Source organism: Grus americana, chromosome 7 (genome assembly GCF_028858705.1).
Source record: "Grus americana isolate bGruAme1 chromosome 7, bGruAme1.mat, whole genome shotgun sequence".
In the NCBI taxonomy this organism is placed as follows: domain Eukaryota; kingdom Metazoa; phylum Chordata; class Aves; order Gruiformes; family Gruidae; genus Grus; species Grus americana.
Window position 1 is genome coordinate 38,354,031 of NC_072858.1, and position 17,409 is coordinate 38,371,439.

Sequence of the window (17,409 nt, forward strand, 5' to 3'; positions counted from 1 at the left end):
TGGCTCCAAATAACACAAAACCATGAAATACAAGCTTCTCAAAAGAAACAGTTGAAGGGCTTACTCCCAAGCAGTAAGTGCCAGACTACAAGTAAGAGTAAAGACAAGATGAGGATAACCACTTACTGTATTTTAACAAAGTTAGGACACCACACAAAACCAGTTGTTCCCTTATAATCCAGTTAAAGAGCACTTTTTTCTAAATTTCCTTATTAATATTTTCCAAATTACAATTCATAATGGAAAAGACTTGTCAGTATTCTTTATGAAGCTGCTCCCTTGTTTCCCCACTCTAAGTTATGCAATCTATCAAATGCTAGTGGTACCTCCAGAACAGCTAATTTTTAATCAATATTGAAGTTCTTGAGTCCAGTTGATCCGAGCATGCTGTCATCAAAAAGAAAAGAAAGCAAAGCAGAACTCTGCAAATGTAACCGGGTTAACTTTCCTTTACATTTCTAGAGGGGAAAAAAGCTCTGGGCTCAATCTAAATCTCTTCGGTTTGCACAGAGATAAATTGATGCTAAAGAGAGGCCTCTATTCACTAAACCCTTTCAAAATAATTTCTCCTAACAGTTTAGACTACTGGAACATTGTACAGCGTGTCATTTAGTTATCTCAAGCTAACCAGAGATAAGCACCCTGTTTATATCATCAGTGCCATTCCTCAGGGACCAAGTTAGTTTTCTGTAGCCCTAGTGCATGAGAGTTACAAAAATATAAACTAGAACAGACTTCTGTGAACATAATGTACTATTTTATAGCCTAGAGGAGTCAGTGTGTTTAAAAAAAAAAAGTGAAAGCAGTCTCATCATAAGGTAATTTTTGGTTTCTGTACAAATGGTTGACACCAGAGACTTCTCCTGGGTTGTTAGCTATCTATTTTGTATAGTAAAAGTAACATTCAAGTCACATGTTATGCAACAAAATGATATGCTGTATGTACTCTCTCAGAACCAGGATAATTTTTGAAAGAAGCCAAGTAAAAGGGAACAGAGTTACCATCTACCTCTAGCTTCCCCCCCAGGAAGCTCTATTAAATAGTCAGTTCCTGAATGGTATCACTGAAGCAGTGAGGACCTTCAACTCAAAAATAATTTCACCTTGTGGCTCCCAGGCTTTTGAAAAGTGATCCACAAAACAAAGCCAGCCTTGTTCCTCTGAGCTATAGAGTAAGCTGAAAACTAGTTGCCCTTCAAATTCATAGCCCTGCATGCTACGTCAGGTGGTTTAAAAACAGCTGAAGTAAAAATCTTCAAAGTATTTGCACATCTTAGAGAAATACTTCACTTCAGAAATAACGGAACTGTTGACAAATACAATGAAGTAGCTAGTTACTACCATCCTACAGCAGACTTGACTGCGATGCGATTAAATAACACACAATACATTTCTAAGCTTTGGAACTCCTTGTCACAGGACTTCACAAACCCTAGAAATACACAGAACTGACTCTGTTCTATGGATTTTTAAGTTTATTACCTCAGTGTGTTAGGGAATTTCTGCAATCTCATATTTTTCTTGCTCCAGGTGATCATCAAAGGCCATCACCAGCACTGACACCACAGTTAACAATATAGCCAGATTTTCAGCTGCTATAGAAGCACATAGTATTTGCTTGGCTTAAATCAGTCAGAAGAGTCAACATGATCAGTTTGTTTTGAACAGTTATTTAGACAACATAGGGGGTGGGGAAGCAACATAGGACAGAATTCTGCAAAAGCTTTTCATTTATTAAATCTGCAATTTTCAGAAGTATTTATAAAACCAATGGAATATCTGAAAAACACCTGTTGGGCCGAAGCGCAACAACCTTTAAAAGCAGCAGAAGGTTTTGTAACAAAGAAATGTGTGAATAGGAAAAGGGTAAGGTTTCCAACTCAGAAACCACAGGAATCGGCACTGAAGACTCTCAAAGGTGTGGGATTACATTCATTGACCATCAGCTACACCAGTATCCATTGGGTGTTTGGAAGGAAGGTGCTTCAACACAAGCTTAACAAACACACCACCATCCCAATCATCACACTGCTTCCTTACTGTAACAAAACTTTTAGTTGAGAATCCGTTAACTGAAGAGCACCCAAAGGATTTTAAACAGTAGCACCAGAATGCTTTGTCTTTCTTGCTCATGATGCATTTGCTATCAAACCTCCCAGCCACAGCAAGTTGATGCACATGCGCTCCAAAACAGTAGTCCAGAAAAACTCTGAAATTCTCCCAAATTCACATGTTCCCATACAAAATGATACCTGATATTTCAGCCTACACAGTTCTTTATTTCTTTCCTTTCTTGGCTGCAGTCTTCTTTCCTCCTTTTTTAGCATTATTGCCGTATTTTGCTTCCAGTTGGGCCAAAAAGTCATCCATTTCCTTTTTTCGATCTTTATTTCTGCTCTGCAGGAGGAAAAAAACAAACCCAAAACATTTACTACTTCCCCATACAGACTATCCTGTTGAAGTTAGATAGCTATATAAAATCTTGGAATATGTTAAGCGGGGAATACAAGCTATAGAAAGTATAGTACCATCAAGCAAAAGCCTGCTTGTATACTCTGCTCTATACCTACCTTCCTGAAGTATCAGGACAGGTTACAGAGTGGCTATAAAAATTCACGACATAAGGTTAGGAAAAGCAAAGCAATTTCTAGTTTAGACCTAAAACTATTACAATTTGAGGAGTGATTAAGCACGAACATTCTAGGAAGCCCACTAGATGATAAGAAAGCAGAAACAGAAAATGTTCCAAAAACCAGAATGTGAACAGTATGTTTCTTTCCTCGATCCCAGAGATACAAAGCAAAATAGTAAGACCTATCAACTTCTACATCCTCATAGAATCCCTCAGAAAGAAAGAGTCGTTAACACTCCCAGTCTAACTGCCTAAAACTAGAAGTTAAATATTTTGATTGTGTTTGCAGTGAGGATAAGAATATTAGAATAACACTGTTAATTTTTAAGAAGACACAGGTAATAAAATCCATACCATAGTACATGGATAGTTAATGTTAAGGTCAGATTTTAACCTCAGGAACTCAGAAGAGTTGCAAGGATCCAAAATACAAAGATGCTCAGGGAAAACACAATTATAAGCCAGTAACATAATTATCTTCGACAGATACAAAAAGCCTTACTTGAATCAGCGCTTTCAAGTCATCTTCTCCGCCAAGGCCCAGTTCATCCTTAGTCTTTTCTGCTTCTCTAGCTTCTTTTTCTGCCTAAGATAACAAAGTAGTCTTTTTAAAAAAAGTATTTTACATGTTATTTGACAAAGCCTTACAGTAGTTACCAAACACTTTATTTTGCATCTGTATGTAAGTAGCTGCACAAAAACAAACAGTTTCCAAGTTTGGCCACAGATGAGAGATCAAAGAGAGAGAACCCATTCCAATTCTGCAATTTAGTAAAGCAGGACAGGGTTTTTGCTGTTTCACAACGCTGAACATGATGAGATGTCCATCCCCATCCCTGTTCCCCTCAGCCAGATTTTTTTTTTTTTGGTCTTAGCAGCTATTACAATTTTTTTACATTGGAAAAAGGTTACTGTGATGTGCATATAACATATTCTACAAAGTGTCCAAAAAAACCCAAAGCAACCCCTGGTTGGAGAAGAGGTCCATTTAGTCCAGAATGTTATTTCACACTTGCCAGAAGGCAAACATATTGTATTTCCACCTCACATATGCTTCTTAATGCCAGCAACTCATGGCTTTGTGAAAAAAATGCAGGGACATGTTAAACTGTAATAAGCCATTGTGTATAATAATAAAATAATTAATTAATAGCCTATTACAACTCAAAAGACTCTCACAACAATTTGGGATGGGGGGTGTGGGGGGGTGGAGAACACAGGTGACCAAATGTGAAAGTCAAAGATACTGAGCAAGATCTGTAACGCAGCAATTCTGTGGCAAACGTTTGTCTCAAGAAAAGTTCCATTTATTTCTACTAAGGGAGATGAAAAGCTTATCATAAACGATACTTCCCTTCGGTCCCTGATGGTTATAACCTACCCGCCTTTTTCTTGCGATCGTTTTCTGCTTAGACTCTTTTACAAAACATTGGTAGGATGGGACTTCTCCAGAATCGATGGCTTTTTCTATGATTTTCCGTATTCTTGGTTCATCTGTATAGTCCGCACACAACACAGACTCCATTATTCTGTCCATGTCACCCTCAAAATCCACATATGCCGCTTTAATATCAGCTAGCTCTTCTTCTGAATCTTTATAGCTCTTTTCAAAGTCTTCAATGTCTTTTACAGTGATCTGAAGCAGAGAGGTGACACTTTTTGAGTTACAGGATTTATTCGTCAGAAGGATTTATGAGACAGCATTAAGCAAACCAGTGTTTTACACAAAGGAGACACGGCTACAACTCTGCAGCAGCGGGTTTCCCCTTCCCGGGGGGTGGGTTTGCCCCCGCCGCGGTGAGCCCTGCAGGGCCCCGCCGCCGGTTCCCAGACCCCAGCCCAGCTCTCACCTTCTTGAAGAGCAGCCGCCAGTACTCCCGCCAGTCCCGCTCGCCGCTCAGCGCCTCGCCCTCCTCATCCACCGTACCCTGCTCATCGTACACGGCGCGCTGCTCCGCGTCGCTCAGGACGGCGTACGCCTTGCCCAGGATCTGCGGGAACACGGGGGCCGGTCAGGGAGTCAAGTCGGTCGGTCGGTCGGTCAGTCAGGGAGTCAAGTCAGTCGGTCAGTCAGTCAGGGAGTCAGTCACTGCCTTCCCGCCCGCGCTCACCTGGAACCGCCGCGTCGCCTCCTCCTTCACATCGGGCTCGGCGCGGTCGGGGTGGACGCGGAGCGAGGCGCGGTGGTAACCGCGGCGGATCTCCTGGGGTGAGGCCTCCCGGCGTACACCCAGAACGCGGTAGAGGTCCGGGGAGCCGAAGACGGCCTCGCACTGCTCCAGCAGCCCCATCCCGCCAACGCCGCGGCACCGCCCCCGCCCGCCGGCCCAAGAGCGCCAACCACCGCCGCGCCCCGCCCGCCTCTCGCGAGAGTTGGGCGGGGACGCGCATGCGCAGGGCGGGCGGCCCGCTGAGGGGGGGTGACATGGCCGCCCCCCGCCCCCCCGGGCCGAGGTACCGCCGCAGAGGGCCGGGCACAGCCTCTCGGGCTGAAGGGGGGCAGTCCCCCTCCGTCCCTCAGCGGATGGGTTTGGATTCACACCGCTCCCTCTCAGGTACTCGACTTAGGGGCAAAAGCCTCCCCTCCTGCCTGGGAAGTCACTGCTGTGTTCTGCAAGGGAAAGCCAGGAGCACTCAGGTAGTTACCAGAGGGAAGCTAAAAAAAAAAAACCCCAAAAACCAAACAAAAAAAACCCAAACAAAACCTAGGGGGAAAAAAAAAGCAAAGGCCTGCTGTTTGGCTTTGGTAAACAAGCAGGTGTGCTGGCTGGCTTTTGTGGGGCATTAGGGCTGGATGAAATCCACTGACTACTGAAAAACCTTGACTTCCCTCTAAAACTACAGATTCTCCAAAAGACAGAGATACCCCAGGAAAAAAAAAAAAAACAAGCAGCTCTTCAAAATACCTATATTTATTACATCAAAACTCAAAGCTCTGACAGTTCACACGTTTATTTTTTTCCTTCTAGGTTGTCCCAAATATGACAAAAGGAAGGCAAAAGTGTTTGCATGTATCCAAACAAAACCATGGAATAAAAGTCCAATAAAGATAGGTTTATACAAAACTCATACGGTCTTTAATTAAATGCAACATAAGTGATATACACAGATTGATACGTACAAAAAGATGCATAAAAGTATTTTACATTTCTTGTGCCTTTCGTTGAAATGCAGAACATTTCACTACCAATACCATGGAGGGAATAAAACACAGCAGCATGAACTCAGATGTCAGCTCTTATTTACAGAATTTAGATGGTAACATTGTAGTATATTCTCACTTTTGTAAAAAATACTTTATAAAAGCTAGCTGTTATCTACCATTATTGAAGAGCTCTGCTAATGTCAGTGAGTATCACTATTCACAGCTTAACTGGTTATTGTTGTACAGTTCAGGCTACACCCGCAATGATTACCGCAGTCAGTTCTGGAGACACTAATTCTCTCTTACCACACCACCTTTTCTACATCTCCAATGGGCCCTTCATGGCGTTTCCAAATTTCAGTGCTAATGCTGACTGCAGCATTAACACAGCAGGATAAAGACATGGCAACCAAAGGGAATTAAATATAAAATGCTTAACCATTTTATTCTTCAGACTTTTTCAACTTTAACTTTGCCTTGTTTTCATGTGAGGAAGCTTTGGCTGTTTCAGCTTTCTTTGCAGTTTCGGCAGTTTTGGTTTTTGGCCTTTGCCTTCTGGAACGTATCAGGTCTTCACGTCCGAGTTCAACCATTTTTGCTTCCCATGACTTCATTTCATTTTCATACCGAACCTTATCATCTTCAGCAAGCTGCAGGTATGGCTGGAAGAAAATTAATAAATTACTGCGTGCACATCACTTGTAGGTTTCTGCTGGTTTTACCCATCAAAAGTCTTTCCACGAGCAGCAAATTACTATGCTGGCATTTTAAACAAAGTACAGATTATTAGGGAAAAAAATATCAAATTGTTGCAAATTATTCCACCTTCCTCCCTAGATGCCACTCAAGGTCCATTTCCAGACATTCAGGACTTCCACCCTATCCCACTTGCTTACATTTCATCAACACTGTGAAAGAAATGGTCACTACTGGAATAATGACAATCTTCTTCAAGACGCATAAATAAAATCTCAGTATTTTCCTCAGTATTGTATTTTGAGCAACCAAGTTCAAAGATTATTACTAATTTTGACTCAAGTTTGTCATTTTCCAATTAGATCAGAGCCTCATCAAAATCCACCAACATACCTGCTTTTGGGAACTGGACAGTTTTCGCCATGCATCAAATAATTTCTTCAGCTTTGCCTACAGGATATAGCACATACAATACATTAGGATTATTTTAAGGGCAGACTGACCGTAGAGGGTTACAGATGAATGCCACGCTAGTGAAAACCAAGTGTAAACTAATGTAAAAAAAACACAGTCACACAGGCTTAATACCCCACCCTCTTAACGTAAATAATCAAAGACACAGTTCAACAAATTGCTGGGCATCACCTGAGCCACATTTACAGATAATATAAGCCTGAAGCAGTTCAAGTCACTGAGCCTGCCATAAAAGTGAGCAGACAGAACAGCTGAGCTGTTTTATAGCAACATGACTACATCTCACCATGCATATTGGTTTCATTTAAACCAAGCCCTAACTTAAGCCAAGCCTACATAAGTATTTACCAGCAGCAGAGCCAGATCACCACAGTCTAAAAGAAAATAACCCAAGCAAAGCAAAATCCAGGTACTGAACTATTGAACAGTTTCTTTGAAAATGACAGAATCTAAAACAGATTTCCTGAATACAACAGACTAAAGAACAATCTTTCCTGGCTTACCACAGGTGAAATTCCCTCGCTTTCTTGGAAGTTTTCTGACACAAAAATGTTAAAGCCGCTGCGAGGTCTTTTAGGTTTTCCAAGCACAGTCAATTCCTTTAAAAACAACAAGAAACATTATTCAGTCTACCAAGCGTGCATTTTTCCAAAACTAAACACACCATTTGTCTTTATGTGTTCTACAAAAATCAGACAAATTTATTTTTTGGTGGTTTATTCTGTAAACTGGACTGTATGTCAAGATGCTCTCATGACTTGCCAAGACTAGTGCTAAACTAAATTAAGCTAACACAGACATTTAAAAACAAAAAAAATTTTAAGCTGATTCTTACTTCAGCTAAGTCTTCCAGAAACCAAAGACCGTTACTGAATTCCACTCAGTAAGTCATGACAACAGGTTTTCTATTCTCTTCGCACGGCTTCGGTTTCTGGTGTGAAATACTGTATGCTTGCAACTTTGTGGGAGGTGAGAAGGTGGAACAGAACCAGCAGATTTCCAGGGAAACAGAACTAGGTTTCTGCTGTCAGAATGCTTTGCCTAGAGGGATGACGGCGAGAGAGGGGAAGCACAGCAAGTTATGGATGCAGTTACACTTGCTGTTTTCTCCAGCCCTAAGACATTCCTACCGCAGCCTGGGTGCTGCAAATTAGTATCTGCTTAGGTATTAGGCATGCCAGTTAAATTCCTTGTGGTGCAGTACTCTAAAAAGGATCAGCTGAATCATTTGGATTAAAAACTTCCTCTAAGGAATCTTTTAAACCAAATTAACTTCCCTTTTGCCAATTAGGGCAATGTCACACCAGCAGTTTAATTCACAGAAATGAAGATGCAGTAAGTAACCCCTTCAACTGATTTTGCCACTGGACAAACTGCAATATTTTACCTTTACAGGTAAAAGGGAATAGGCAAGATGATCTGTACAAATAAATCAATGAAGAGTGCTAACGGAGATGCCTAATTAGATGCGGCCCTAATTCAACATGTCAGCAGCTGCACAGACAGCAAAGTGAATCCAAAGAAAGGAAGGACAAAAGGCTACTTCATGCAGCTACTACCTCGTAGGGGCCACTGAAGAAACAGATACAAGGCCTTTGTGAAAAGCGATTTCTGAACGTCTTCCCAACCAACGAAAGTGCTGCTGGTTCAAGTGTCTTTTATTCCCTATCACTCCTCAGGCAGCTTTAGGAATAGGAAGAAAAAAAAAAAAAGCATATAGAAGGTACCCATGAGCTCAAAGATATGCGCTAGTCCTGGTCTTTGAGCACAGGAAAGCCACTAAAATAACTGCTAATACCAGCAATTATTTTAGTCCATGGAGTTTTTTGGTTTTCGTTTTGGGTTTGTGGTGTGGTTTTTTTATTCTGAGATTCACTTTTATATTTCTAAACTTGCCTCGACTCTGCTCTGTATACCAGACACACAGACTTCAGTTTCCTTGAGAGAAAAGAAATTTGAACTTAAAAGTACTTACTCTTTTTGCCCTGAATGATCTTCTTTTTGCCAGTCGTTTTCTCCTTTCTTCTTTCAAAGCCGCAGCCTGAGCTGGAGTTAGCTGAGCTTTATATGCTGCCAGCTGCTCTTCATATCTTTGCCAGTCTGTCTTTCTAGCCTCCTCATAGACCTACAACACAAACAATAACCAACTTTAAACAAATGCTTCAGTGAGATAAACATGGTGCCTTTAAAATTACTGAAAAAGATAAATGGCCTTTTAACACACTAATTCTGACATATTCCAATCGCAGTATCACTGCGACTTACAAGAAAAAAAAAAAACCCTTAAACCAAAAAACACAGCCAAAAAAACCCCCCCCAAAACCCAAACCTACATGTAGGCAGGGAAGATACTTCTATAAAAACTTAAGCTATTGCTGAGAATTTCAGTAGTCTTCATTGTCTGGTATTCCTCTAGTTGTAGAAGCAACTGATCCCACCCTGCCACCTCCTCCCAGCTTTAGCCAGCTTGTTTTCTCAGCTCCAGGCACTTGACCGTTAAACGAGCTAACACTTGTACTAATAAAAAAAAAATATTACAGACTACCCTGAAACACAAGATTTTTTTAAAGTAAAGTAGCTAATTCTGCTTGAATTAGCAGAATGGATTCAGAAGAACTCTGATTCAAAACCTGGGCTCTTCCCATGAATTATCTTAGTTAATCCGATACCATCAGACGATCTTCAGATGCAGCTCAAAGCAATAAGAATCTTCCATGCAAGGAGGAAAAGCTGAAGCTTGATTGGAATGATTACTCTTAAAGTACGTATAGCCACTGCACCAGGAAGAGCTGAGCCAGGCTACCAAGCACCCAGGTAGACCTGAAAAATCACCATCCTGTTCTCCACCACAGAAACAGAAAGGCATACTTTGTCCTACGGCACATAGAGCTAGAAGTCCAGAAGGGATGTAAAACCACTCGCATTTTACTGAACGACGATATTACTTTAGCTAGAAAACGGCAGTTAGTTCCTAACTGGATCTAATTGGTAACTGCAATCAAGGAAGAACAATCGTTACTTTGCTACAAATAGACCGCAATGATTAGCAATTCATTTTGTTGTTGTTTTACGTTATCCCTCGAAACTACCACTCTTAAACAAACTTCCCTATCTAGGCAAAAAAGAAGTTTATTAAACTTAAATAAAGTTACCTGCACATGAGGTCTCTGCTTACTATCTAATCAGAAGGAAAAAAAGTTGGTCCTTTCATCAAAATTCACTGAGGCTTCACCTACCTTATGCATATGGAAAGCAGAACAACTTTACAATTTAGTATACATGTAATGCACACACATACACAATTCATGATTCAAAAAGGAGATACTGGTTCCCAGCTGCACAGAGTGACACCTGTCTCAGATTAAAAATATTAAACACAAGGTCATGTGTAGATGTATCAAAGTATCTTCCCCTGAGTACTTCAAAGCTCCTAATTCTCTTCAGAATTGTTTTATGTTTGAATCATTGTACGCAAGTGCTTTTTTATTGTTGTTTTAAAAAAAAAACCCAAACAAACAACAACAAAAAACCACAACAGAAAACAAAACAAAACAACACAGAGGACACCAAACCAAGTAAAACAACCACTAAGACTCTACCGAGTTCAAACTACATACAGCAAAAATACAAACTTACCTGCTTCTGTGATGGTGGTAACTCCTTCCAAGCACCTGCTATTTTTCTAACCAGCTCCACATTGCTCATTTCTGTACATTAAAATTAGAAAGCAAGAAAATAAAGATCAGTATTGTATCCTTAGTAAGCTTCTTCAATGTTTCCCAAGGAAAGCTATCACTAGTATCTTTCTCCTGTACAACTATATTTTCCTCCTTTCATAAAACTAATTAACTTACTGTGGCAGTTAAAGGGAACTGTAATATTTGGGGGGCGGGGGGAGACCCTGCTCTTGGTTCAAACTGGAATGAAACAGGCAGTTACAAACTGAAGCACCATTTCAAGACAGGCAGATATTAGCACTCCACAACAGTTTCTGTTTGTTTTTCTTTTGAGTTGGATCCTTTTCTGTACAATGCAAGATGGCCTGAAGTTGGAGGGGGACCGGGGAAGAAACCAAAAGTAAAATTTCCAGTTCTCAGGGGGTTTTTTTTGGCAAAAAGCGTGTGCTGGATTCTTCAAAGCAAGTATAATGTGACCTTATCCACCTGAGACAGTAGCCATGCCTGATCTTTCCTTTATTTACAATATTATTCAACTAAAGTAAGGTTAAAGAAAAAGTAAAATCCTTCTCCCACAAACAAAATTACAGTGAATTTGCTTTGTTTTTCAGCTGACTGCCTTTGACTCTGGCCATTTGGTGAGGTTTCCAGCTAGGCTTGAATTTGTGAAGGGGGAAAAATAAACCAACCCCAAATACAAGCTATAAGCTTTGCTTTTCTTGAAAAAAAAAAACAAAAAACAAAAAACCTTTCCAGGCTTTCTCTCTGTTTCACACTAAAAGAAAGAGTAGATCTTCCTCTCTCCCACCTCAAACATAAAGTTCAGCCATCTCGACAGTGGAAAAGCAGAACTAAGCTCTTATCAATAACCTGACTTCCAGAATTCTGGAACACCACCACAGATGGGGAGTTTTTAGTCCAAGTATACTAATCTTAAAACCTCTGAAAACATGAAGCTTTGCCAGTGATAAATAAATTATCGGGTTATTTTTTGAACATTACCTCTATTGGAAAATTCCCAAAAGTCTCAATTTGCATATGAGATACAGTACATTTATTTGCGGATTAGCTGAATTTTGGAAACGTGGAAAACGCTGGTGCGGCACGTAAGTGCACTAAGCTCTGCAAGTTCAGTTCTCCACCCTTCAGACAGCTGAACTCTTGAACTACTGAGCAAAACTGGGCATCAAATGGGTTTTCCCTACTTAAATTTACCTCATGACTCGCCCAATATGACCACAGTTCTTTAAACATCTTAACGTTCAACAGTATTTTCAAAATCAGCGCAGCTTTCCATTCTGCTGTTCTGACAAGAAGAGTGACCGCGTTGCCTACAAATGAAGTTTTCGACAACAAACATAGCCACAGAAAACCATTTTGCTCTAAATAATTTACTTTTTCTCCCATATACGTTGAGGCAATCCAGTACGCGTAGTTTTTAAATGACTAAGCATCAAAATAATATCGCATATAGGTTTTTATATCAACGATAGCATACTTCAAATACACACGCATTTTAAAATAACTGAAAATCACAAGTCGCTGTTAGCACCTATTGCCCGGGCGAGGGTTTTTCCTTCAAATTTCTTTAAAGTTACACGCCAGTGTGTACTTTTTTGAGTTATGAAGTACAGGAGGCCAAGGCAGTACGTACACAGGGAGTAATAATTCGGCGATACCGAATTTACCTTTGGTACGCTACGGATAACCGGCTGCCTTTGGTCTCCTGACATCAGGGCAACGTACTTTATGACGATTAGTTTCACAAAGCAATACTGTGTCTCAGTTTTCTTTTGAAATCGCGCGTTCTGGAGGGAGAACACCGTACGCAGTGACGGGGGCTTTACGACAAGACGCGACCGCGCCAAGACGTTTTATTCCCAAAAGCAAGACAAAGCCAACCGCGAGTCCGCTCGGACCCAACTCCCTCCGGCCCTCGTACCTGGATTGTTTTGCCTAAAAGCAGAATGATTCTCTTTCAGGAAGCGAAAATAGGCCGTCAGGGGCCGCTTCGGGCGCTCATCCGAGCTGATCCCCCTGGAGAGGCACCTCTCCGCCGAGCCGCCGACCCTGCACGCAACGGCACCGCCAGTTACCGCCACGGCGCCTCACGGCACGCCCGGCAGGAGGGAGGGAGGGATGCCGAACGCCCCAGCCCGCCGAGGAGCTGCACCCCCTCTCCCGTCCCGGAGCCCCCGACCCGTCGCGCCCCGGCCGCACCTGAGGAGCCGCTGGGCGCCGGTGACGAGGCCCGCTGCCCGGCCCAGCAGCGCCAGCGCCGCCGCCATGCCTGCTCCGGCCCACCACGCCTGCGCGCGCAGGGGGGCGCGCGGCCGCCGCACGGCCCCCCGGGAGAACGGCCGCTGCGCGTAAGCTTTCCCGCGGCGAAGCGAAATGATTGGCTGCTCGCCCCGATGACGCGAGAGGGGGCGGGGCGAGCGCTGGAGGCACCGCCCCTTTCCGCGGGAGAGGCTCGGGCCAAGGTGACCCCGCGGCGGCGCGTCCGGCCCCACACCCCCCCCCCGGGCCCGGCCGGGAGGTTGGCACACCCCCACCCCGGGTTAAACCCCGGCCCCGGAGCTCATTTACACAGGAGAGGCACCCGAGTTTCTCAACAGCTTTCTGCCATGTTTATTTTATTAGGCCGGAGGGAGGATACGCGAGCAGGAACCACCAGAGAGAGCAGAAACTAATTAAGCAGAAGTTGATGAGCTGCGGCCAAACCCGAACCGTACAGGTTCACTGGCTCCCCCTTAACAGCAAGCGTTTGGCTGCAAGCGTGCCTGAAAGAGGACGCAGGGTAGCTCCGAGCAGGACCGAAGGGATGACAAAGGATGCGGAGAGGGCACAGGGCTAGTTTGGGTTTCTCCATCACAGTAAAGAACACAGCACGGAGCAGCCTTTCAGCTACAATTAATTTTTTTCTCCTTAAAATAGCATTTCTGGAAAAAGCATTAACAGAGTAAGAGTGGAGATGCGTATCTCCATAAACGAAATCCAACCAAGTCTTTGAAAGGCTGAAGTTTTAAGTAATGGTGTGCTTATCTCGTATTATTTCCAAAGCAGGAGGAGGATGGTAAGAATTAAAGACTCCGCGCCCCTAAACCAGCGTGCTCGTAAGCCAGAACTGGTTTAGTCTGTAAATACAGCGTAGGCAGAATGCCCTGCTCTGTAGTTAGGGTCTGGCGGCCGGAAGATACCGCGCTGTACGGAAAGATAGGGCCCTTCTCCCAATAGCCTTTAGTTTATGACGTAAGCAGACGGAAGTGACGTTGTAAACCCAAGCTATATAATGCTATGTCACCCACCAATAAACGCCATTTGCCGTCCACCACGTTGGTGTGCGCGAGCTGATGGACCGAGCGACCTGGGGTGGGTCGCCAAGCCTACGATAGGCAACAAGTGGTGCCGAAACCCGGGAATCGTCGTCTGGATTCGGGTGAACGGCGGCCGGAGCGGCTGGACCAGCCCGGTGGGGGAGGTCAGGGGAGGACGCTCCCGGACCAGGACCAACAAGGAGGATGGAAGCCCTTGTGAAGGTCGTATCCCAGTTACATAAGCAGTGGGGGATTGATTGTAAGCCCAAAGATTTTACTCTCGCAGTTGCGAGGCTTTTACAAATTGGGGTCATTGACCAGCCGGTGGATATTCTCCACCCAGAAGCGTGGGACAAATGCACTAAAGTGTTAGCCGAGGAGGCGATGTCTTCGGGTCGTGGGAAAAATCTTAAGTCATGGGGGAAAGTCGTACAGGCTCTGCAGAAGGCCATACAAGAGCAGGAGACCTGGAGGGCGGCAAGGGACTGTTTGTTGGTCACCCCGAAATTGGGAGTCGGGGCAGCCACATAGACTTCGCGCCCCCCCCCCAGACGGTGGCAATTCTGCTGAGCCTACAGACTTGCGGGAGGGCGATACGCCCCCACAATCCCCGAACCCCGTCCCGCTCACGGAGGGACAAAATCGAGCAAAATCCTTCTGGGGCGAATTAGCCGAGGAGGCCAGGGGTACCACAGGGAAATCAGAGTCTGAGGACGTCTGGGCGAGACCACCGCCCTATGCGCCCCGACATGGCATCGAACAAAAAGGGGGAGGGCGGGGCGAGGATGCCCCCAGCAGGAACAGGGAGGAAGCGCTAAAATCAATAAGCGCACACAAACAAGAACGGGAGGAGAACGAGAAGGAGAAAAGTGGCGGGGACGAGCGGGGAGAGGAGGGGAGCGTGAACGAGGGGCGGAAAGCCACTCAGAGCGGCCATCGGAAAAAATGCCCTCATAGGGCAAACGCCCTGCCGATCAGAGGGCGGGGCGAGCTAAGAGGAAGGGAACGGTCCGCCCGCAAGGGAAGTGGGCGGGGCCAGAGCCCAACAAAAAAGCGCTGGAATCCGGAAGTAACCAGTCAGTCGAGTTCCGACTCCGGGTCAGACACTATGCCGCTGTCAAAAAAGATGGAAAAGTTAAGTGGTGTCCGCTTAAGTCCATTAAACCGGACTTCCAGAATAAAACTAATGAAAACTGTAAGTTTTTGTTCACAGGACCGAATCATCGGACACCCCCGTAACCCGTATACCCCGGTGGCGAGAGAAGTTGACAAACTGCGATGCCTCTGCGTGATCTTGACTCTGGGGCTTTTTACTACAGGAAAGGCAGAATCAAATTACAATTACCATCAGTCATTTAAATGGTCCCTCCTTCGATTTGAGAATCACCAAGTTATCGCAACTCAAATAACATCAGGTGCACCAAGTTTTAATGCCTCTCTGTGTCAGCTTGTCCCGAGAGACCGATGTTGGGAATACCTAGGATTTTATATGTGTCCCAGCTCGAATCCTGGGAAGGGGTATTGTAACTCCCCTAACCAATATTATTGTAACTATTGGGGATGTGAGACCATAGCCCCTGCTTGGATACCGGGCAGTGGTAGAGACAAATACCTAAAAGTCCAGTGGGGTCCATACGGGTGCATCCCACCGCAAGGATGGCGAGGACGCGGAAATTGTCAATACCTCTTCTTAAATGTTACCAAGCCCCAAGAGGACAGTTGGTTACTTGGAAAAATTTGGGGAATAAGGTACACAGAACCAGGGACAGACAAGGGTGGCTTAATCCTCATAAAAAAGGAGGTTGTCCCGAATGATCCACTGCCAGCAGGCCCCAACCAAGCATTTGTTAATGAAGTGGTCGTGACTACTCCCAGTCAGGACTATGTGACTAAAGAGACCAACAACCAGGAAACATCTACAGAAAACTATACTACCACACCATGCACCACCAAAATCCCTTAGGGAAATCCTCTCTGAAAAATGATGCAAGCTAGCTACCAAATATTGAACAAAACTAACCCAAACCTTACAGAACATTGCTGGTTGTGCTACGGAATAAAACCACCCTTCTATGAGGCTGTAGGGGTGACATACCTATACAGGCAAATGGTACAAATCCGGCCCAGTGCATATGGGACACAGAAAAACAAGGCATTACATTAACACAAGTGGTAGGAAGTGGTGTGTGTGTAGGCAAAGTCCCAAAACACAACAACTGTGTGTTAATAAGACACAATATAAAACCCCTGCAAAGTGGTTAATACCGACCAAAAATGCCAAGTGGGTTTATTATACTATTGGAGTTACACCTTGTTTGTTGTTGGAAAAATATAATGAATCCTCAGAATATTATGTCCAGGTATCTATAGTCCCTAAAATCTTTTATCATTCCAAAGAATTTGCCTATGACTCACATATTACCCCAGAACATCATCTGTCAAAACGAGAACCCTTTACAGCACTAACGGTAGCTACTCTAATGATCACAGGAGGTGCGGGAATAGGTACAGGAGTAGCATCCTTGGTGCAACAGAGTAAAGAATTTAGCGCCTTAAGGGTGGCAGTAGATGAGGACCTGGCTAGAATTGAACAATCAGTAACTGCATTAGAACAATCAATTAGATCATTATCGGAAGTAGTGTTACAAAATCGAAGAGGATTAGACCTGATGTTCTTACAGCAGGGGGTGGTGTGCGCTGCACTAAGAGAAGTGTTGTGTATATGCGGACCACACCGGAATAGTGAGAGACACTATGGCCAAATTGTGAGAGCGAGTGGAAAAGCGAAAAAGGGAACGAGAGGCACAACAAACTTGGTTTGAATCATGGTTTAACCATTCACCGTGGCTAACCACCCTGATATCTACCTTGATAGGGCCAATCGCAATGATCACGATGGCACTGATCTTTGGACCCTGCATACTAAATAGGCTCGTGTCGTTTGTCAAAAGCCGGCTAGAGAAGGTCAACATTATGTTGGTAGAACACCAACAACTGCTTTAAGAATGTATTTACTCTGTGTTACTCCCAGTTATCCCTAATTACCCCAAATTACACCCCATTATTGCCAGTTATCCCCTAATTTCCACCTGTTCACTGTACCTTATGTTTTTTATTCAAGTTTATGATACACTTTTTAAGATTGTTATAAAGTATAGAATTAAAACCACAAAAAATTTTTTTAGAAATATTATATTTTAGCTAATTTAGTCATGCATAGGGAGGGGGGAAATGTAGTTAGGGTCTGGCGGCCAGAAGATACCGCGCTGTATGGAAAGATAGGGCCCCTCTCCCAATAGCGTTTAGTTTATGACGTAAGCAGACGGAAGTGACGTTGTAAACCCAAGCTATATAATGCTATGTCACCCACCAATAAACGCCATTTGCCGTCCACCACATTGGTGTGCGCGAGCTGATGGACCGAGCGACCTGGGGTGGGTCGCCAAGCCTACGATAGGCAACACTGCT

At 43.9% G+C, this 17,409-nt stretch overlaps 4 protein-coding genes across 5 annotated transcripts in view; 2 read left to right on the forward strand and 2 right to left on the reverse strand.

Annotated features, from left to right (window-relative positions):
• The window catches only part of FAM149B1 (family with sequence similarity 149 member B1), a 16,732-nt gene extending 15,086 nt beyond the window's left edge, over nt 1-1,646 (forward strand). For both annotated transcript variants that reach the window (XM_054831514.1, XM_054831511.1), the window contains exon 15: nt 1,531-1,646. Coding sequence is in view for 1 of the 2 variants with exons in the window: in XM_054831511.1 (XP_054687486.1) it covers nt 1,531-1,580 (50 nt within the window). In the remaining variant the exon portion in view is untranslated. The remainder of the gene's footprint in view (nt 1-1,530) is intronic.
• A 611-nt stretch (nt 1,647-2,257) lies between these two features.
• On the reverse strand, nt 2,258-4,963 carry DNAJC9 (DnaJ heat shock protein family (Hsp40) member C9). The gene is made up of 5 exons (XM_054831517.1): nt 4,744-4,963; nt 4,483-4,623; nt 4,014-4,268; nt 3,135-3,218; nt 2,258-2,397 (listed from the first exon to the last, which is right to left on the reverse strand). Exons 1-5 carry the CDS (start codon nt 4,921-4,923, stop codon nt 2,278-2,280), a joined length of 780 nt encoding a protein of 259 aa, XP_054687492.1. The 5' UTR covers nt 4,924-4,963; the 3' UTR covers nt 2,258-2,277.
• A 569-nt stretch (nt 4,964-5,532) lies between these two features.
• TFAM (transcription factor A, mitochondrial) lies at nt 5,533-13,004 on the reverse strand. The gene is made up of 7 exons (XM_054832814.1): nt 12,845-13,004; nt 12,567-12,694; nt 10,584-10,654; nt 8,923-9,072; nt 7,451-7,546; nt 6,867-6,923; nt 5,533-6,439 (listed from the first exon to the last, which is right to left on the reverse strand). Exons 1-7 carry the CDS (start codon nt 12,910-12,912, stop codon nt 6,221-6,223), a joined length of 789 nt encoding a protein of 262 aa, XP_054688789.1. The 5' UTR covers nt 12,913-13,004; the 3' UTR covers nt 5,533-6,220.
• A 907-nt stretch (nt 13,005-13,911) lies between these two features.
• On the forward strand, nt 13,912-17,337 carry LOC129209052 (MLV-related proviral Env polyprotein-like). The gene is made up of 2 exons (XM_054832815.1): nt 13,912-14,163; nt 15,155-17,337. The coding sequence occupies exons 1-2, from the start codon at nt 14,146-14,148 to the stop codon at nt 15,902-15,904; spliced, it is 768 nt and encodes a 255-aa protein (XP_054688790.1). The 5' UTR covers nt 13,912-14,145; the 3' UTR covers nt 15,905-17,337.
• The last annotated feature ends 72 nt before the right edge of the window (nt 17,338-17,409 follow it).